The sequence below is a fragment of the Panthera pardus genome, unplaced genomic scaffold, assembly GCF_024362965.1.
Source record: "Panthera pardus isolate Hobbes unplaced genomic scaffold, ASM2436296v1 HiC_scaffold_11, whole genome shotgun sequence".
NCBI classification, from domain to species: Eukaryota; Metazoa; Chordata; class Mammalia; order Carnivora; family Felidae; genus Panthera; species Panthera pardus.
The window spans coordinates 8,334,861-8,356,582 of NW_026526666.1; the positions used below are offsets into that span (position 1 = coordinate 8,334,861).

A 21,722-nucleotide genomic window follows, 5' to 3' on the forward strand; every position below is an offset into this window, starting at 1 on the left:
TCAGAAGTTCCCCTAATCGCTGGTTCTGGCGGTGAATTCTCGAAACACAGGCTGACAACGGCGTTTACTGAGCTAGGTGCAGAGTGCTTGCTGCCCTCAGAGTGCCTGAAGGGCCAGACTCACGTTTTTCCTCCTTGTGCCTTTTACTGCAGCTCTCCTGGACCCAGCAGCCCATGGGAGTGAGGCCCTGTCAGTGCTGATGTGTGTAGTGGTGTTTTCCTGTCTCGCAAACCCATTTATCAAACAGCATGTGTTCCTCCCAGTTGCTTGTCAATATTTCCTTCCTTACTGTGCGCCCCTCTGTTCCCCTGGCCCCCGTGTCCACTGCCCCTCCGCCACCTTCCTGCTGCCCATTTCCGTTCCAGCCTCCCTGTCTGTCTCTGACTTGTTCCTTAGTATCTCTCCCCCTGGGAGCGTAACCTTTGATTCTTTTCTCCTCCAGGAAGATGATTTGAATGGGATCCACATTGTGGCCTTTGCAGAGAGGAGTGACCCAGGTAGGAAACCCCCAATCTTCCCCTTTGCACCTTGAGCAAGATCTGCCTTCTCACCTTTGCCGGCCCTCATTCCTTTCTCTTCCCTCACTTCCTGTCTGCAAGGCCACTGCAAGATATTGGGCACCCCCTGGTGGTCGCCTGTTACGTAGGACTTCATTTTCAGTTGTGCTCGTGGCTAAGGGATGTGGATGAATCATAACCTCATTCTGTTCTGCTTAGCTGGCCAAACTAGGAAGGAGCACTGAGTACTGGGGAGGATATGAAAACATCCTAGCTTTACAGGGTGTGTGTGTGTGTGTGTGTGTGTGTGTGAGACAGAGAGAGAGAGAGAACTTCTGTTCACATTAAAAGTTTATTTACCAGTGTTGTGATCTAGCCTATATAAATAACAATCCTACATTAGAATTACAACAAATGTACCCTTTGGTTTGTAAAATCCTGTATGTGCTTGGGAGACTTCATAGAAAATATTCCCTCAAATAATGAGAACTGGACAAAACTAGCAGTTAATTTCTAAAGTGCAAAATAACCCTATAAATGGATGAGTAACTTGGTTTTATTTGGGAACCTGGATGACTATTTCCTGGCTTCACTCTTTTTTTTTAATTAATTTATTTATTTTGAGTGGGGGTTGGGGGCAGAGAGAGGGAGAGAGAGAATCCCAAGCAGTCTCAGTGCTGTCTGCACAGAACCCAACCGTGAGATCATGACCTGAGCTACGATCAAGAGTCAGACGCTTAACCGACTGAGCACCCAGATGCCCCTTGGCTTCACTCTTTTTCACATCCGTGAAGAGTGAAGTGCAGGAATAATCAATATTGCCAGCGGTAAAATGCTAGGTCCCTTTGGCAATGCCCTGTGAGATAAATCGTCCCCAAAGGGAAAGTGTGAGTGGACATTCTGAAGTGTGTTTGGGGAGACCTGGCAAATCCAGATTGCAACCAGAGAAGGCAGGGAATTTCATTTCGGATGGCTAAACAGCCAGGCCTTGGGCCATAAGGTGCCCGGGCAGGGATTCCAAACCTGCCAGCACAGAGAAGCACAAGCACCAAAGCCACCTGGGGCTGATTATAACAGGACCTTCAGAAACCTGTAATTTCACAGAACTCTGAGGTGAGTTAGTTAACACAGCATTGGGTTTGGGAACTGCCGCTCCAGGCAATGTAGGACTGTGGCCTTTGCCTGGGGCCTCTTGTATACTCATAGAGACGACCAGGAAGCTCCGAGAAGCTGAGCAAACTTCCCACGAGGACACAAGGAATTAGTGGTAGGTCATGAGGGAGCCAGAGATGGTCTTGGCCATCACTGCTTACCTAGTCCTTGTGCAGTGCCTTGATGAATAGTAGATACTCAATAAACAGCTGTCAGGAGGTGATCAGATCAGCACATGACTGACCAAGACTGAGCCCCAAGACTCCACTGCCATGCTGTTAATACATTATCAGCCTGCGTAGTTCTTACAGATTGAGACTTAAATGTTGTTATCATACAATTTTTAATCAAACTTGATAATCCCTACATGACAATATTCACTTTAAAAAATAGTTTTTATTGCTTATTTATTTTTGAGAGAGAGAGTGGGAGCAGGGAGGGGCAGAGAGAGAGAGGGAGACACAGAATCTGAAGCAGGCTCCAGGCTCTAAGCTGTCAGCACAGAGCTCGACATGGGGCTCAAACTCACAGGCCATGAGATCATGACCTGAGCCGAAGTTGGGTGCTTTAACCGACTGAGCCACCCGGGCGCCCCAACAGTATTCACCTTTTTAAAGTGTGTGATTTGGTGTAGCTTTAATATATTCACAAAGCTGTGTTCTATCTAGTTCCAGAATGTTTTCAGGCCCTCAGAAGGAAAGCCCACGCCCATCAGCAGTGGCTCCCGTTTCTCCTCCCCCAGACCCTGAGCAGCCACTACTCCACTTTCTATCTCCATGGATTTGATTATTCTGGACATGTCATAGAAGTGGAATTATGTAATCTGTGGCCTTTTACGCCCGGCACCTTTTGCTTGGCCTAATGTGTTCGAGGTTCTCCATTATGTAGCATGCATGCATCAGTAATGCACTCCGTGTTAGGGCCAAACACTGTTCCATTGTATCAAGACCAAATGTATGCTCCAAATTATCTGAGGGTTTCCTCCTCCCCTTTTTTTTTTTATTAAAAGTTCTGAACGTCCACTCTGTCTCAGTTTTCCCATCACTGACTTGCAGAGTTGAAAAAACTCTCCCAGGATATCTAGTCTTTGACTGAAAAAGAAATGCCCGAATGGTTCCAGCTTCTCTCCACAGTTTCTGGCTACCCCTCTGCCCCTGGAGGAGAAAATAGCAAAGGAAGCCAATTGCCCAGGGTTTACAAGGTATAATCAAACAGAGTCGGATTCCTGGTGTTGTGTGAACAGAGATGGAATTGCCATCAGCAGCAGTGTGCTGGCCAGACTCAGGGTGGGGGTGGGGGGGCTTCCTCCCTCCCCCCAGCCACCCTGCCCCACCTGCTCCCTTCCAGGATGGTGGGGGAAGCCTGTCTGGCTCTTCGGAACAATGGAACAAAGAGGCCTCCAAGAAGTTGTAGGAACCTGTTTGACAGAGATTGCTGCTGTAATGAATCAAGCTCCTGAAACTACTTTCACCTCCTCCCTGCACAAATATCCCTGGGCCCGAAGCTGTGTCTTTCCCCAAAGGAGCCCAAGCTTGGGCTTGTTACTGAGAAGCGGGAAGAAATGCACTGAAAGAGGGGGCGTGTGGTCTCATAGCAGATTTTTTCATCAAGGGAGGGCCTGGCCCACTCAGGCCTAGGAAAGGGAAAGGCTTTTCTGCGAAAGTCCAGACTGTGTGGCTAGTCAGTCATTATCCGAAGGTCACTGATGTGTAACCCGGGGCTGAGGGGCCTGGCTGCAGGACTAGGAATTTCATTCCTGCCCAGACAGTGGTTGCTCATATACCTTTGCTCTTGCTAACAAGCTGTACATGGCCGATTGCCCCAACCAAATCCTTACCCGCTGGCCAAAGAACGATCATACGTCCAGGAAGTGCATACGATTCTCCTTAAAGAGCTAACAGTCTTGAGGAAACGCGCTATATGGAGATGACCTCATCCGGTCCCCAAAGCCACGCTGCGATATATGTGCGATTATTGTCAACCCAGCTCAGATGAGAAAAGCGGGTTTTAGAAGTTAAATGACCCAAATCACTTGCTGTATCTAAACCAAGATTCAAATTCCAGCAGGCTTTCTTGACCTCCGAATCCATCCTGATTATGATGAAATAAATGGTCATGATCACTTGTCTGCTTATGAGACAGAACCCCATGCGGGCGTCCCTCGTTTTGTTCCCATTTTACAACTGAGGAAGCTGAGGCCAGGGTGGCCTGCTGGGGGAAGCAGAGCAGGAATGAGCTGTGAAGGCTTCCTTCACAGGAAGGCCTTGCTGCAGACTTGGGGGCCCCTCCCAGTTACCACCTCAATGACCTCCAGTGATCACTCGGCCCGCCCTCCTTCCTCTCTGCTGCCCTTCACCACCCCCTCCACCTCCACCATGTGAAAGACACAGAGAAGTTCCGTAGTGTGTGCTCGAGATCACATGGCCAGAGGCAGAGCAGACACAGGAGCTTCGATTTCTTGCCGGGGCAACTGAGCACCCTACCTGCCGGGCCACCTGGCCCTAGACAGGCTCTGAGCATGCGCAATGCAGCTGGAACGCGGAGATGGGGAGGGGGCAGGGAGGGCAGGAGAAAGGGGGAAGTGAGAAGAGAGTGCCAAGTAAAGGAGGGAGGTCAGCCGTCCTCCCCGCTGTCCACTGATGTTCCCAGATTTGGAATACGACCGTCTATCCTAGTGATCTGGGTCCCTCAAGGGCTCTTCTCCGACCGGTCCTGACAATGCCAGCTGTGAGCTTGGTTCCCAGACTTCAGTGCCTGCTCTCTGGGCGCTGGAAGGACACGTCTGGCGCTCTGCTCTCGCCCCAGATCCCAGGCCCTGTGTGCGGCTCCATCTTCCTCCTCCAGAGCCTCTCCCGCTCCTGCGCTCAGGATGCCCCCGGAGCCACAGTTTGACAGGTTTGAAAACGAACGCCTCTCCTCTGCCGCCCCTAGATGTGTCTGCATCAGGCTGACATCTTCTTTATAACACCTGCTGAAAGGTTCGCAGACTGGCGTTTCTACATGAGCGCATGCTGGATGGATATCCTCCAAGGGCCCAGGGAATATTCGCACTAACAAGCTGGAAACGCGAGGACGGGCTGCCGTGTGCAGACGCGGATTGGCCCCAGAATGAACGTCTCCAAGCCCTGTTCCAACCGGATTGCGACCGCCTGAGGTTCTTAGGAAATGCTTTTGAGACCAAATGTCTGCAGTGGGCATGCTGACTGCTTATTTGAGCTTCCAAATGCAAATCTGATTTATCGAACTTAGCATTTGGGGTTCTTGCTAAGTGCTAACTGTCCATGTATCACAACCCTATGTACTAGGTATGGTCCTTATCATCTTCCCTGATGTACAGATGAGGAAACAAAGGCATGGAGAACTTAAATAACGTCACCAGGTCACATAGCTAAGAAGTGGTCGAACTGGGGCTCAAATCCAGGCCCCCAGCCCTTGGGCTTGGCTCTGAGATACACAGGTCTCTGCCAGACAGAGCCCTGGCTCCTGTCACGGCTGGGACTGTCCCCCAGGGCTTGGTCAGCCTCATTCCCACCAGATCCTCCCTGCCTGGGAGGAGGAGAGCATAATCACCAGTTTCCCCTCCCACAGAGCTGTGATTCCCAGAGGCCTCTCGCCTGCCGTGGGAAACCTGGCTCCACACTGGCCCTCAGCGCTGGGTCATAGGACGTCAGGTTCCAAGCCTGTGTGGCAGGGAGGGAGTCACAGTTCTCACAGTGCCAGGTCCCTCTTCTTTATTTAGGTCGATCTCTGAGACTCCAGTCACACTCAGGGACACCGCTGAGTTAGCCAACCAAACACACTGGGGCTGGGAGGAAGAGGGGCGCGGCCCTGTCCACCTGCTCCAGAGGACGCTGCCCCCATGCTGTTTCCTGGAGCCCCGTGCTTCCCTACTATTGAAGCTTTCACAGCTTGCAAATCTCAGGCACAACTTTGAGGGAAGAAGATGGCAACAGCTTTGGTAGGAGTGCCGAACTCTCAGAGGGAAAACGACAGCGGAAATGGCTCTAGACGTGCAGCCCAAAAACCTGAGTTACAGTCCTGGCTCTGCCCCTTGCTCTCAGGTGACGCCGGGCAAGCCACATACTCTCCTTGTGTCTCAATTCCATCCTCTTTAAAATGGAGATACTAAGATCTTCCTAACCCCATCAGGACCAGATGTGAAGATTAAATGCAGAGACTAGTCCTGTAGTTGTTTTGGTGTCTAAATAACTACTGGCCCCCCAAAAGCACAGAATAATATTTCCTCCTTTTTTTTTTAAATCTAGCTTTTTAAAAAATCGTGGACTATTCCTTCTGAAAGATACATGGGGGTGCCCGGGCGGCTCAGTCGGTTAAGCATCCACTTCTTGATTTTGGCTCAGGTCATAATGTCACGGTTGTGAGATTGAGCCCCTCGTAGGCTCTGCCTGAGAGATTCTCTCTCTCCTTCTCCCTCTGCCCCTCCCCCACGCACACACACGCCCACTCTGCACACACATTCTCTCTGTCCCCCCCCCCAAAAAACAATTAAAGATATACGGCCACACTCTTACAAGGTCTCTAAGCTTAGTGCATCACTGATGAAGTAAACATTTATTCATTTCAAACCCACCTATTTATTCATGTGATTCCAATTGTGGGCTCATCTTCTGCTTTACATCGAATAACAAAAGTGAAATATGGCTTCCTACGCCTGCCTTCCCGGTCAGAAAGGGAGGGTCCATCATGGCTGTTTCTCTTTCCCAAGACACCTGCTTGGACACCTGTTTTACAAAGAAACAGAAGCTGTCCTTAAGGAATATCCAAGTTAGCTTAATGACTTTAAAACAAAGGAGACAAACCTTGCTCTAACCCACATATTGAGGCAAGATTCTCATAGCTACACCTACTGGCACAGCCACCCTGAAGCCTTCAGTCATAGAGTCATTAACAGGGGCCAGAAGGAGCCACCCCATCACATACTGTCTCCCTGTGTAACTTCCTATGAGTCTGTCTTCTCTATTGCATGGGGCCAAGACTGTATCTAACCCACCACTTGCACCCAGATCATTGTATTTATTACCGATGCATTGAATGGAGAGATGAATGGTCAAATTCCTTGTATTCAAGCAGAAGAATCCAGATGATTTAGGAATAACGGCTAAAGCTTACTATGTGCCACGCACCATCTCAGTGCTTTAGAGGTATGAACTCATGTAACCTACAACCACCTTATGAAACAGGTACTATGATTGTCATCATCCCATCTTTACAGATGAGGAACCAAGACTTGCCCTAAGTCACACTCAAAATGGCAGAACCTGGATTTGGACCAAGGTTGTTTGCCCCAAGGGTCCGTGTGTTTAAGCATCATGCCAGGCTCCTTCCGTCTGTTCTGTTCTTGAAAATGTCCAAGGAGGAGAAGGATTATGACCATTATGGAATTCGTCATCCTGAAAGTCAAAAAGCTGCCTTTGGATCTGGATGAGGTTTCTCTTGCTTTAATGTCAACCTCATTTATCCATTTATTACTGTGAATGTTTTCTGAGATTTCCTTACTCTATAGATGCAAAAATCTTTTATATTCCTAAAAATAAGCATTAAGCCAAAATTTTCACTTCTCTTGTTTATGTAAAAACTCCAGTCCATTTGATTTTTCTTGCAGAACCCAATTTTTATTCGTTCAGTTTTTTTATTTTTATCTCCAAGCCTGCTCTAGCATGTAGAATAGAAAAGGTTCCTGTACATAGCATTTCTTTGTATTTATTCCAACATTCTGTAGGGTTTTCCGTCAGAAAACTATAGTGCTATCTTGTGTGTTTAGTCATATTTTTTTAAGTTTTTTTTTAATTTATTTTTGACAGAGAGAGGCAGAGCATGAGTGGGGGAGGGGCAGAGAGAGAGAGAGAGAGAGAGAGAGAGGGAGGGAGACACAGAATCCAAAGCAGGCTCCAGGCTCTGAGCTGTCAGCACAGAGCCCGACACGGGGCTCGAACTCACGGACCGTGAGATCATGACCTGAGCCGAAGTCAGACGCTCAACCGACTGAGCCACCCAGGTGCCCCTGTTTAGTTGTAGTTCTGGTGACACCCTTGCCCCTTTGCAATACAGTGTCCAACTGGCTTCTTGCCTCCCTTTATGCGAGTTCATCTTTTGTATCTCGAGTTTAGTTTCTACTTGAATCAGGGTCTGTGTCATTGAATTTCATCCTCTGTGTGAATTTCTGATTTGTCAAGTTCACTTTAAAAAAAAAAAAAGTTTATTTTGAGAGAGAGCAAGAGAGCATGAGTGAGTGTGGGGGAGGGGCAGAAAGAGGGAGACAGAGAATCCCAAGTAGACTCCGTGTTATCAGCAGAGAGCCCAAGGCGGGGCTTGATCCCACAAACCGTGAAATCACAACCTGAGCCAAAGTCAAGAGTCAGACACTTAACCTACTAAACCACCCAGGTGCTCCTCAAATTCACTTTTTTTTTTTTTTAAACATTTATTTATTTTTGGGACAGAGAGAGACAGAGCATGAACGGGGGAGGGGCAGAGAGAGAGGGAGACACAGAATCGGAAACAGGCTCCAGGCTCTGAGCCATCAGCCCAGAGCCTGATGCGGGCTCAAACTCACGGACCGCGAGATCGTGGCCTGAGCTGAAGTCGGATGCTCAACCGACTGAGCCACCCAGGTGCCCCCAAATTCACTTTTAAATTTGATTCTTACCTTCCAGAGTACTTCCTTCTGGCTGCTAAAACTAGTCATGGGAAGTGTTTTTGGAGAATTCCCCCTTTGTGGTCTGTGTAATGATATATAACCCACAGATTCCCTGTTCTGTGGCACGGTTCTGTCCCCAGAGAAGGGAGATCTGTGGTGTCCAGATATCAGGAAATAGAACTGCGCCACAGAACAGGGAATCTGTGGGTTATGTATCATAATACGCAGTGCTCGACCTTCTCAGCCTCTCCTACAGGCACCAGGAGTAATATCCCCAGACCCAACTCCATCCAATCCCCACAATGACAATGAACTCTAAAGCCTGCGGCCCTATTCCTCACAAGGGTCTGTCCTAGAAGGTAACTCGTGATCTCCAGGTTTCCCTCGCTAACCGAACATTTGCTTTACATCACATTGCTTTTACAAAAGTCCTATGTTAACACCTGCTTTTGCTAATGAAAAGAAATCCAAAGAGGATTTTGGATTTTATAGAATGTTATTGCTTCTTCGCTTTACAACATTTTGGTTCATAGGAACGTTCTACTTTTGGGTATCAAGGGAGACCCGTAATTCAGAAACTAGGTGGAAAAATCACCCAGGCAGAGCATATCTCTGCTGGAAGAGTCTGCGGCCTCTTGACTACTAGCAGTAACTCTGCTCTCCAGATAGCAAGGCCTGAGGGGGCCCAGTCTGAATCTCACAGTTAGCAGCGTGAGCTAGTGACAGTGTGGGTGACTCCACCCACTCAGAGACGAATTGCTAAGGATCGCATGCATTTTGCCTGGAATGTATTGGCGATGAGGAAGGGCAGAGAAAAATCTTTACCAAGCAAAGGCTAGAGCTCCTGGAGAGGGGCGAGGCTTGTTAAACAGAGAAGAGCACCAAGTGCCTGGGACCTCAGCACAAGAAGAAACCTTTACAATGAAAGGGCAGTTACCAGACTGAATTAGGAGGCAGGTGGCCAGTTGCTTGTAGAGAGGGTGTACATTTCAGGCCACACATCAGCTAGGCCAGACATGGAACTTTATTGTCTAGAACCAAACCTGAATTGTACCCAGTGGGAACTGGGTCTGATCATCGATGCCCCCCACCCCAACCCTCACCCCACCATCCCTAGAGGTCCGGGGTCTTGCCGCTTCCCGGGGGCACAGACAGGTGCACTATTCACCTGGTTGGCATCGGCTGTGGTTGCATATGGTCTCCAGCCCTTGTTCCCAGCAGGTCACCTCTGGTCCTGTCCATCCCAACTGTGGCATCGTCCATGTTCCTCAGAACCACAGAGAACTCGGTGGGGCCTCGGGACAGACCTTTCTGCCCCAGTGCTCCTGCACGGAGGGGTCCTCCAGGAGATTCGGGGGCCTTTCCATTTTCCTGAGTTTCATTCTGAAACAAAGCCTGAGGCCCCTATGCTCTGATTTTCCCTGGAAGTGTGGAGTTTCTGTGTGTGGACACACATGTACACACCAGCTTACATCTGTGCACACACACGTAAAAACACGTATGCGCAAACACATACATACGCACAGGCACAGAGCTCATTCTCAGATACTTCCCAGAGTCTCCACTCTTTGTTTCTAGTTTGGAGTCGGGTGGGGATGTAGTGGGGTTAGGGTGTGCTTTTTCTTACTAAACATTCTTCCAAAACTTTTTGTTTCTGGTATAAATTTTATGCTCCCAGTCCTTAAAGGTTTAGGCTTAATTTTTTATTTTTATTACAAAAAAAAAAAAAAACCCAAAAAACAAAAAACTGTGTTCTTGAGGCTCACAAGGCTTGTCTCTGCTTTTCTTATGAATCATCCCTCCCCTGGGGGCAATGAATGCTGCTGCCTGGTTGGGGGAAGGCAGACATACAAGGAAATGGTGAGGGAAGAAGAGAAACCCTATTTGCTATCTCAAAGCTATGAAACCAGCTGTAAATCAGAAGCATAATTTGAAAGTTTTAGAAATTCCAGGTTGTAGAAAATTAAGCATCCAGGCTACATGTTCTTGGTATGTAGAACTCAGGGATGGCAAATTACTGGTTTCCAAAGAGGTCACAGGGAACCGAGGACCAGGCAGGGGTTCCTCTGATCTAGGATTGTACTTGCTGACTCAAGCCTGGTCAGTTTTCATGTGCAGATTAGCCAATGGAGCCCAGCTTTGAGTTAAGAAGCAGCCGCTTCCCTGTGAACTTTTAATTTTTTTATTTAAAATTTTTATCATTTCCTTTGAGGAAGCTGCTTTGCGGCTGGAGTTCTCATCTGACTCATTTTATAGAATAATCCTATAATTAAGGGTATGCACCAAATAAGCCTAAGAAACCCTCGTGGAAAAACCACACTCCCTGCTCTTGGTGTTGGAAGCCATGTCTGTGCTGGGGTTACTCAGCCTTCTCGAATCCTGCTTCAGATGGTTACGAGTTCCTGGAAATCCTGAAACAGGTTGCCAGGGACAACACGGACAACCCTGACCTGAGCATCGTGTGGATTGACCCGGATGACTTTCCTCTGGTGAGTGGCTCAGACCCTGGCACCTTTGGCGGTCACCTTCACAGTCTCATGCTTGTGTTATTGTGAGTCCCGGGAGCATGAGCAGGGGGTGAAGCAGGAGACGCACTTGCAGAAACACGATGACCACCCCCATCCAGTGTGGGAGACCTTGGCCACTGGGGCAACACTGACTTTCGCACTGACACGATTAGACCCAGCACTCACCTCCCTGGAGACCAGGGGTTCCTCCGGCCCACCCACGCGAGTGAGCGGGGTGAATTTCTTCTGCTAGCACGTCCATTGCTGTCCCCATCCCACCACCTCCCTTGCTATCGCCTCCTTCATGTTCTGGGGGAGGGGGGAGTGTCATTCCAAGGGAACCAGAGTTACTAAGAAATTAAAATCAGACCTGAACATTTTGCATGGAGTTAAGAACTTCATGGAGAGAAGGAGCAAATTCTTGGAGGGCAAAGACCATCTGCCACGTGCATTGTGTTCTCCCAGGTCCTAGCATTGTATCTAGCACATGTTGAATGTGTAAGAAAATTAAAGTCCAAACTCTTGCTGGTGTCAGTGATCAACGGCCAGAAAGCCTTGATTATGCCTATTTTTATTTTTTTTTAATTTGTTTGAGACAGAAAGAGAGAGGGAGGAGAGGGGACAGAGGGAAAGAGAGAGAGAATCCCAAGCAGGCTCCACACTCAGCGCGGAGCCCGATGGGGGTGCTCGATCTCACGACCCTGGGATCATGACCTGAGCCAGTTTTTTCAAATTTTATTTGAGAGAGAGAGGGTTATGCTTACTTCTAAAGAGAATAATAAACAGAATTCGTACAGCACACGAGCCCAGTGGTCGTGATAATGGATGTAACTAATTTACTCTACTGTATGCTTGGAACCATAGTAAATTCTTCACACGGACCATCTCATGTAATCCTCCTGACAACACTATGAAGTAGGGACTATCATAATCCCTGTCTGACAGATGAAAAGAAAAACAGCTGGCGAGGTTGAAGCTACTATGTGGTAGACGTGATATCCTGACCCAGGACTATGTGATGTCAAAGTTTTGCCTGCTAGTCAGTGGACTTTAGGATGAGCCAGCTGCTGGTGACCAGTACACATTTAGTTATCATTAGATTACAAACGATAACTTGTCTTCTTCCCAAAATTACCATTTGTTGCATAGGACACGATGGATCAAATCATGATTAAATAGTCAAAATGGAGGGGATTTCATGAGTTTGAGGGTCCTGAAACCCAACCCTACATACAGAGCAAGTGAATCGAAGGCAGAGACTCTCCTGACACCTGAGGTCACTGTCATCATTCTGGGTAATCGTAACAGAGTCATGGCCTCATAAGATCCTAGATATTATGACATTTTTTAGTTAGCCTGTGCCAGACTGTATTTCTAGTTTACCCGGACTGTTTTGTTGTGCAGGCTTGCAGATGGCCAGCAGCTCTCCCAACCTGCCCTGTGTGTTTGTTTATCTTGGTTTTTACAAAGGAGAAATCTTTAGACTGTCCCGACATCCAGGTTCCTGACTATCCCTGGTCCCCATCAAGCCATATATTTGCCTTGGAGACTTTCTGTCATTGAACATTTGCACTGTCTTAGCCCCACGGCCCCTTATTCCTTTAGTCCCCCCCCCCCCCAGTCTAGTCCATGTGGATCCCAAGCCTGGCAACGTACGCCTCCCCCGCCACCAACCCTTTTAACTGGATGGCACTTCACTACCTTCCCAGCCACCTCGTGGATCAGAGTAGTGCAAGGTAAGGGATTTTTAAATGGGCCACTGAAAGAGAAGTGGGGGAAAATGGCTCTCTCGCCACACATAAACTATAAAAGAGCCACAAGTAATTTGGGAATCAACGTCAGACCATCTCTGTAATATTCTTCCTTACAGCTGTAGAAGATTTTATATTACATGTTTTCATAGTTTGTGTTATAACATCTTGTTTTCATACTTATTTAAAGTGCTTGAGGGCTGAGGCCAAGTCTTCAGTTTTCAAAGTGCCCGCAGATGTTTTGGAGACCTTTAATCAATGGTGACCTATGATGATGGGATGGCAGGTGGGTCCAGCCACAAAATGTGGCCTTAACAGGGAATGCCCTCTGTCTGCCGTCTAATCTCATTTTTTTTGTTGTTGCTTCAGCTTGTTGCCTATTGGGAAAAGACTTTCAAGATTGATCTATTCAAGCCACAGATTGGGGTGGTGAATGTGACAGATGTGAGTATACCCCATGAAAGCTTGCTCAGGCACCCTCAGACTGTCCCGTCCTGACTGGGCCACCACGTATACGAGTCTAGCCTGTCCCGAAATGAAAAACTTGCCGGTGTGGCCCAAGCCTAGTGTCTGAGCCAGTCTTAATCTATGGTTTCATGATTCGCTTCCATGGGCACTTCCTTGGAAATGTATGGCCATATTTCCTTGCTTACAGGGCCAGCTGTCCTGTTTTACTATTTGGAGCTTTCCACCCAAGTAGCCTCTCCTGTGAATTTTCTCCCCAAGCACAACAAACTTTTTTAATGCAAAAGAACCCACACATGCAGCTTCCATTGCACAGTGGCTGGTCAGCAAGGGGGTTACAGGAGAAGGGGAGGAAGATCACACAGGAAGAGGGGGCCTCTTCTCACCATGCAGGTGCCATTGAACTGAGGGCAGGGAGGCAAGCTCGTGTGGCGGACTGGCAGAGCATGAGGAATTTTAGATCTCAGCCCAGATGTCTGATACAACTCCACCATAAAAAAAACAAAAAACACAAGGGGGCACAGATACAACAGATAATGGGCAAATAATGGACAGAAAGAGATGGTCACAGAGAAGCCATTAGAGCCCTAATTAATGGCGGTGGAAATGCTTGTGAATGGGGCCCAGGTAGCAATGTCCTTTTACCCTGTTGTTGGGAGTCTGGTCACCTGGGGAATTCTGTACTTATTTATTTTCGAAACTGCCTTTTAAATTAATAATAATAAACAAGTTTTAAAATTTGCTCAAGTTAAAACATTTTTAAGTAAAACAGCAGACGATAAGGTGAAAAGCAAAAGTATTTCCCACTGCCCTGACCTTCTACTTTTTCCCATTCCCCGAGGGAACCACTGGTAAGTGGTTTCATGGCCATCCTACCAGAAATGTTATATACATGTTTGTTCTTATTAAATAGGTGTCTTGTAGATATGCTCATGTAATCAGAGGGGGAAAAAACCAGTGCAAACATAATTACAACTCATAATAATACTTGATTTCAATACCCCTGGAAACCGCCCCAATCCTGGCCCTCCTCCCCATCCCAAGCACTTTCCACAGTAACGACCTAATGCTTGGGATAAGGAGAGCAGGCAGGTTAGGGTGGGGAGTGCTGGGGATCTGGAGGAACTACTCCAGGGTGGAGAAGCAAGGAAGAAATTCAGGGTGTGTGGGTGGGGGGAGGTGGCATCTTAAGGAGGGGCCGGGTTGAAGCAGCTGCCAGTCTCAGCATGCTGGGCTCCGCCCATTCCCCTGCCAACCCTCCACAGCCCTGCCTCCACACTCTTCCTCCTTCCCCAGAAACCGTTCTGCACAAACTACACACACACACACACACACACACACCCCTCCTTTTATCTTGCACAAGTGCGATACTACCCAGAGTGTTCTGCATTGAGGCTTTCACATTTAACAGTGTGCACATGTCCCTGACAACTGAGCCAGGCTGCTTGGACCCCTCTGGTCTGACTCGTCCTTCCTGCACTCACTCACTCACTCACTCAGTCCCTCGGTCCCTCGGTCCCTCGCTGCAGGCCGACAGCGTCTGGATGGAGATCCCAGATGATGACGACCTGCCCACAGCTGAGGAGCTGGAAGACTGGATCGAGGATGTGCTTTCCGGGAAGATAAACACTGAAGACGACGACAATGAAGATGACGACAGGGATGATGACGACGATGACGATGACGATGACGACGACAATTCTGATGAGGATAATGATGACAGTGATGACGATGATGAGTAGCCCCCACCCCGGATGACTGATCAAAGCAAAATCACAGCTACACGACCATGCAGACAGCACGGCGGGGGACAGCACACAGCCCTGGCCTCCGCCCGCCGGCTCCTTCCCCCTTGCCCATCCCTTTCCCCAACCCCTTCTCATCAGGAGCTGTACCATTCAGCAAATGCCTCTAAACCCAGTAATCCCACTCAGCAGGAACAAGTGGGGGAATTATTGCCATGTGGACTGTCTTGATTGTCTTGGAAAAACTCTTGTTCTTTGCCAGACTGTCAGCGGTCGTAGCAGTGCTGGAATCCAGTGGTCTGGTCGAACAATCCCTGACACTGCTACTCAAGTTTACTTGTCTTTGATGTGATGGTAACAGAATGGACAGCTGGCAAACTCCGAGCATAGAGTGACCTTACAGTCGGAGCCCAGGGAGACCCGCAATTAATCCATTTGGCCCCCGTGCCTGGAACATCAGTGGGGATCCCTCCTCAAGGCAAGAGGTTCTCTCTTAGGGAGGGCTCAGCCTTAGAAACGAGTTTATAAATCAGTTAAACTGATTCTTTCAAGTGTAGGTGAGACCTTTATGAGCTCAGATCCAAGTGTTGGGATAGCTACCGGGAGGCCTTGAACCCCATGTGTACAGATATCACCATCATTTCTAGTACGTTAGGATCTGGGATCGGGGGTAGATTTGCTTTCTGAACTTCCCTTTAGCGACGACAAATCTTGCACTATGCACAAGGGGGTGGGGAAAGTGGGAGGATTACAGGTTTTTAATTTTTTCTTCTGGGTTCATGCCCCTGATTGAGTCAGCTGGCTTCCTAGTCTGAACTGGGATCTAGATACCCTTCTCTGTTGCTGCTAGTGAGCCCTCCCTTGGGGAGTGAAAGTTGGTTTATCTAGAGGTCAACCAATGCTCCATTTGTCAGCCCTCCCACAGTTGCACAGGACAATAGCTAGAGTTCATAATGGCGCCCTCAGGCACTGAGAGAATCCCAAAGTGCCTTCAAAACTATCTAGAAGTTACATTGTGCTTGATAGTTTTAGCAGTAAGTGTGCATTATAACGTTCTAATTTATTTTCTCAATCTTTTAACACGTGTTAGACATGGTGCAAATGCTTTGGAAATAGGGTAATCCTTGTATGGAATAGTAGCCAACTAACACTGCCATTAAACTTATACTTTGAAAATATTGAGACTATCTTGGAAATCCTCGCTTGGTTTTCCTGATCCTGCTCATTCTCTCTTGGTTCCTGTCCTACCTCTCTGTTCCCTCTGTTTTCCTTTCTGGCCTCTCTTTCCCTGCCTGCCCTTTAAATGATAGTGTTTCACAGTATCTCTTGACTCTAACTTTCTTCCAAGGTACTATCATCCGTGCCCATCAGCTACCACCTGTGGGCTAATGACGTCCAAGTCTGGGTCTCTAACCTTGACCACTCTCTTAGTTTTAGACCCCATTCATCTTGGTTTGGATGTTGCACAAGCAATGCAAACAACATGGCAAAACCCCAACTCATTACCTTCTCCCCTAAACTTCTCCTCCTCCTCTTCATGGAGTCCCATATTGGAAGAGTGGTATCACTGTGTATCCAATTGTCAAGGTGATCTGAAGGGGCTGCCTTCTCCTCTGCAACCATGGAATTTTGTGCATACCCCAAACCATGGAAATTGTCCTTGATTGTAACACATAGGAGCGCCTGGGTGGCTCGGTCGGTTGAGCATCCGACTCTTGGTTTCGGCTCAGGTTCATGGTTCGAGCCCCACACTGGGCTCTGTGCTGACAGTGCAAAGCCTGCTTGGGATTCTGTCTCTCTCCCTCTCTCTCTTTCTCTGCCCTTGCTGTGCTCTCTCTCTCTCTCTCACAGAATAAATAAATGAACTTAAAAAATCATTTAAATTGTAACATATTTATGTGCCTGTCTTTTCACTAAACTGTAGGCTTCTTGGAAGCAAGGAATTTATTTATCTTTGTATCCTCAGCAACTAGCACTTTATCCAGCACAAAGTACACACTCGTTTCTTGAACTGGTGGGTGAATGATTGATTCACCAGAATACGTATCATTCCCCAGCGCTGTTGGATAACAATGCTTACAAGGCCTCCCCTTCACAAAGCAAGGCAGACACTTCCCAAGCTGGACTATGTTGTGACCCAGCCAGACCCAACCACACCTCTAATAAGCTCTTGGGGAGGTAAATTTTCAAAGCAATCTTTGAAGCTAATCTTTCAAGTAGTCAAGGAATGTGGTCTGTCATGAAAGTGGTCTGTTCTCCAGCCCAGGAAAAATTCCCTGTTCCTGGAGGCTGAGTAATATGCATTAAGTCTAAATCATGTCGTGGTACTCCCATGTTAGAAGCACTGAGTGTTAAGTTAGTACTGTTTGTATGTAGTAGTGCTGTTTAGTTATTGGTCTAAAACCTCTTGAGCTGGTATTTATTGAATGTTTGGTGTGTGCCTGGAGCATGATGCTATGTGCTTTACATGTATTATGTCATTTAATCCTCACAAAGTTCTTATTCTCCCCATTTTACAGATGAGGAAGTGAAGACTCAGACGGCCCAAGGAATTTTCCCAGGGCCACACAAACACTTTAAAGGAGTATAAATGTAACTTCATTTTTATACTGAAATCAAGGATTTAAACTAAATCAAATTCCTTAAATTAAGCAATCAAAGGATCCCAGTTCTTTTCCTTGGATAGTGTCCTGAGATGGACGCAAGTGAATTTCCCACAATTCTTTTCGCTGCTTAAGCCAAGATATTCCTTCCCTGGAGGCCGTACTCAACTTTTCCCATATTTGAAATGGAGGTTAATTAGAACTGCAAGTTCTGGCCATCCTGTCGGGGAAAAAATTCATTGTGCTATCCAGAATGCACAATCATTTTCAGTGTATTTTTTTAAGTAACATCTCATAGCTAGAAATGAGCTGATCTTTTCCACAATAAGGCTGTGTACTGTCCAGGCCCTAGTGTGTATAATGCAGGAAGCCCATACTAGTAATGTCATTTGTCATAGATCATTACCAAGTAGGTTTTGATCAACAATCCTGATACATGCAGACATACTCACCCCTCGTAAGTGCTGGTGGGTCCTGGGGCTCTGCCTTCCAACTTCCCACTCCCACTGGGATTCTCCACCCTGCTCAGCGAGCAGCAGAATATTGTCCTCCAAGCTTATTTAGAAAACACAGATGCCCGTCTTGAGCCCAGACACCCTGATGTGCCATCTACAGAGCTGGAGACTGACCGTCTACATTTTAGAGTCACTGGGGACTGACACAAGCCAAGGCTAGGAACCACGGCTCATCTACTCCCCCAGGTGATCTCACTCCACCTGTGGTTACCGGCATCATGTATCTCTAGCCAGGCTCTCCTGTTTTCAAACCCCTCACCCCAACCATCTCTCCTGGACAGCTTCATCTGGAGGTCCCCTAGGCACCTAAGATCAACGCAGTTTGGGGGCTTTAAAGATCTCCCCCAAATTAGGTCAAGAAGTCAGCAGTGCAATGTTAGTAATTAATAATAATAATTAATAATCACCATTATTACAGAAGAGCAGCAATTTGGAGACTAGATATGAGAAGAATGGGCTTCCCAAGCTTCCTGCCTCCAACTGCGGGCTCCCCAAGGGAATCAGACTTGTAGAGAGGACCAAGGCCATTGCCTTTCAGTGGGCGAGGATGGAGGAGAAGAGAAAAAAACCAGACCCTCCACACTAACTTCACCCCCAAGAACTTCACCCCAAGAAATCTGGACAAAGGTCTGTTTACCCACTAACCAGGTAACTCGCTCTATCTCAGGACAGGAGTAAGGTTTAGGCAAAAGGCCAGCAGCACGTAGGAAATGATCCTTCTTCATAGAAGCAGAGGAGTGGGGAAGAGGTATCCCCCTCTGGCAGTGTTCGAGCCAGAAATCTTACAGTCATTCTGTTGTGTCCTGCTTCTGCATCGAGTAGGGAGCAAGTCCTGGGCTCTCCTCTGCGCCCACCCCTGCTGTGTAACTGAGGCTGTACAATCTCCTACTTGGGTTACAGCAGGGTTCCAACTGCTCTCCCATCTCCAACCCAGCCTGAGTGCTGCGATCAAGTGATCTTTCTAAAATGAAAAACCGATCATGTCACACACATGCTTAAAATTCAGTGACTCTCTAGTCCCAGTATGTGTTTAAAAATTTTTTTTTTCTGACTAAAAGAAGCCAAAGAGTGAGCTATGAATGGAAAGGTCGTTGATTGTGAATGCAGAGCCGGGATGTGTCGTGGGAGGTTGGGGAGGAGAAACGGGATGGGTTTTGTAAAACCCAAAGTCCTTGAAGTGTCTCGCCTCCGTATGAAGAAAGCAAAGTGTGAGTAGCGCTGACTGATGCTGGCGGGATCTGGGATCCTGGATTAGGAAAGCATCGGACGAGACGGGGTGATTTCTGCTGCCTACGTGGAGTGTCTGTCTTGGAATTATGGCGTCCAGATGCCCCATTTGGGATTATAGCGCCCAGTGGTTGTTTTATCAGAAGTTGTTTTATCAGCACCACTGGCAACAGGCTACGGGGTCAGGTGTACCTTTGTAATTACGTAAAGGCCAGTTTCCTTTGCAGGACACTCAAGGTCTATGTGTGTTGCCTTTTATCCACCTTATCAGCCTCATCTCCCATGATGCTTCCCGACCACCTGCCTCCTCTATTCTTAGAAGCTAAAGTCTGTGGAAACTTCCTGGCTGCTTAACAGCTCCAAGCCTTGGCTCATGCTATTCCGTCTACTGGAATGCCTGTCCTTTCCCATCTGTGCCTGCCTGGCGAACTCCCAACTATCTTACCTTAAGTATAAAGTAGGGTGCATCCTACGACTCTTCTGTGACTCTTGGAGCTAACTGGCCACCTCATCTGCTGAGCCCTCACTGCACCCTGTGTAAAGTTCTCTTATAGAAACTACAATTTATTATGCTTTTATGTGTATGTCTATTCGTTTGAAAGCAACCTTGGGGAAAAGACTTTGTCTAATTCTGTTCTATCCTCAGTGCCTAAGTTCTGATAGGTACTTAATAAACTTGTTTGACTAAGTACTCTCTAAGCCCTACGCAAAGCTAATTTAACAGTGATTAGCACCGCTAAGAATGTGCTAGTGATTATCAAAAGCTATTAGTACCATTAAGAATATGCTGGTGATTATCCAAAGTCATGCAGGGACTTTTTGGCAATGCTGTCATCTGTTCAGTGTTGCTTCGGAGAGCCAACTGCTAAAAAGAGTAGAGTAGAATAGAATAGAATAGAATAGAGTAAAATAGAATAAAATAAAATAAAATATAAAATAAATAAAATAAAATATAAAATATAAAATAAAATAAAATAAATAAAATAATAAAATACGAACACAGGAACTCTTTGGCTCAGTGAGGAAGCTTCCGATGTGTGAAGTTCTTTAGTCAGGTAAGCACAGTCACCTAGAAATACAGGCACCACGACGCAAAGCGGCATGGGATGGCAGCAGAAATCCCAGACCCCACCCTCCGGGAACAGGATAACCACAGCCACCTGACTGCGCATTTATTGTAATGCATCTGCAGACCCACATGCTTGCAAGGTGAACTAAGGACCTCTTTGGAATTAATCTGGCATTTTAACAGTCTGAACTCTTCAGAGTAGCGATGGCTAGAATGCTCAAGGTTAACCCTAGGACCCTCCAAAACACCAATGATTCCCTTAAAATAATCACATGTGATTAGATTGTGGCTGGTAGCTTCAGCCCTGAATATGCTATCGTGTTCTCATTCATTCATTCGCTCAAGTATTCAATCAACGGCCCTTTGACGCTTGTTCACACACGCGGATCACAGAAGGCAGAAATGAGTGGGTGAGATGGGAGCGCTGAGCAAAAAGCTAGAAATGGAAAATGTTTAAAGAAGCTTGTGTCAGTCCTTCAAATGCATCATCATCTAGTCTGAAATAGTACAAATTCTCAGAACCTCAGTAACACATTCAACTGTAAATACAGAGAACATACCCAAAAGTCGAATGCAGTTTTTGTTTTTCCAGGTCAACCTTAGCCTGTGTAACCAGAAGATGCTTGCGTGACACGTTGACACCAGCAGGGAACTGCCAAGTCTCTCCGGAAGCAGGGACAATGTCCATGTCACGCCACTGCTGGTGAGCCCGGTCTCTGGCACTGGGTATGCAGGCAGTGACTTAACTGGTGCCTTTCTGGTATCTCTCACTCCACTTCCATAATCTGATAGTTTATCATCTGATATTCTCAAGACTCTTCCAAAATTCCATAGCAGTAGAATGGGTAGTGAATGAAAAAGAGAGGACTCTTCGGTTTATGTCTGCAGGCAACTTTAATCTTTTCTCCAGCAGGGTTTGCTTGTGCAGATATAAAGTATGCACGTCTTGGCCGATGGCCCAGAGAAACAGAATTTGTCAATAATCTGTACAGTGAATATCTTCAAATCAATTGCTTTCTCTGACCCCTGTCCATGCAACAGGTGAGAATTTGATTGTGTGCTATCAGCATTCTATCCAGGTAAAAAGTAGCTGAGTGTAGCAGAAGGCAAGTTCCAACATTTCTTTGGAAAATAATCAAGTTCCTTTTGAATAGACCTACCTATCTGAAATCCCTCAATAATTAACATTGAATTACCCAACCACTCACCAAAACAATCCAATATTTACCAACAAATCCAGGGTCTGACACTTTTCTTCCTCCCTACTTAACTCCAGGATCTTTTTTCACTTGCTGATTTATTCAAAAGGCCCATTTGATCTTCATTTTTAGAGCCTACGATTTTAATGTCCAGTTATCTATTCATTTTAAAACATTCTCTTGAGCATAAAATGATCACAACAGATAGCTTTCATTACAGTGGCAATCCACATTTCATTCAATCTATCATTATAATTGTCTTGGTTTTCACAGAACCTTGACGTGTTTTTAAGAGGGTATCAAAATCATACAAGAGCGCAAATGTTCCCTAAAA

General features: G+C 46.9%; 1 protein-coding gene across 1 annotated transcript in view; it reads left to right on the forward strand.

Annotated features, from left to right (window-relative positions):
- Positions 1-16,652, forward strand: part of CASQ2 (calsequestrin 2) — a 63,822-nt gene extending 47,170 nt beyond the window's left edge. Inside the window, exons 8-11 of the mRNA XM_019457942.2 lie at positions 443-497; positions 10,696-10,796; positions 12,935-13,009; positions 14,560-16,652. Of these exons, the coding sequence (XP_019313487.1) occupies positions 443-497; positions 10,696-10,796; positions 12,935-13,009; positions 14,560-14,772 (444 nt within the window). The 3' untranslated portion in view covers positions 14,773-16,652. The remainder of the gene's footprint in view (positions 1-442; positions 498-10,695; positions 10,797-12,934; positions 13,010-14,559) is intronic.
- The last annotated feature ends 5,070 nt before the right edge of the window (positions 16,653-21,722 follow it).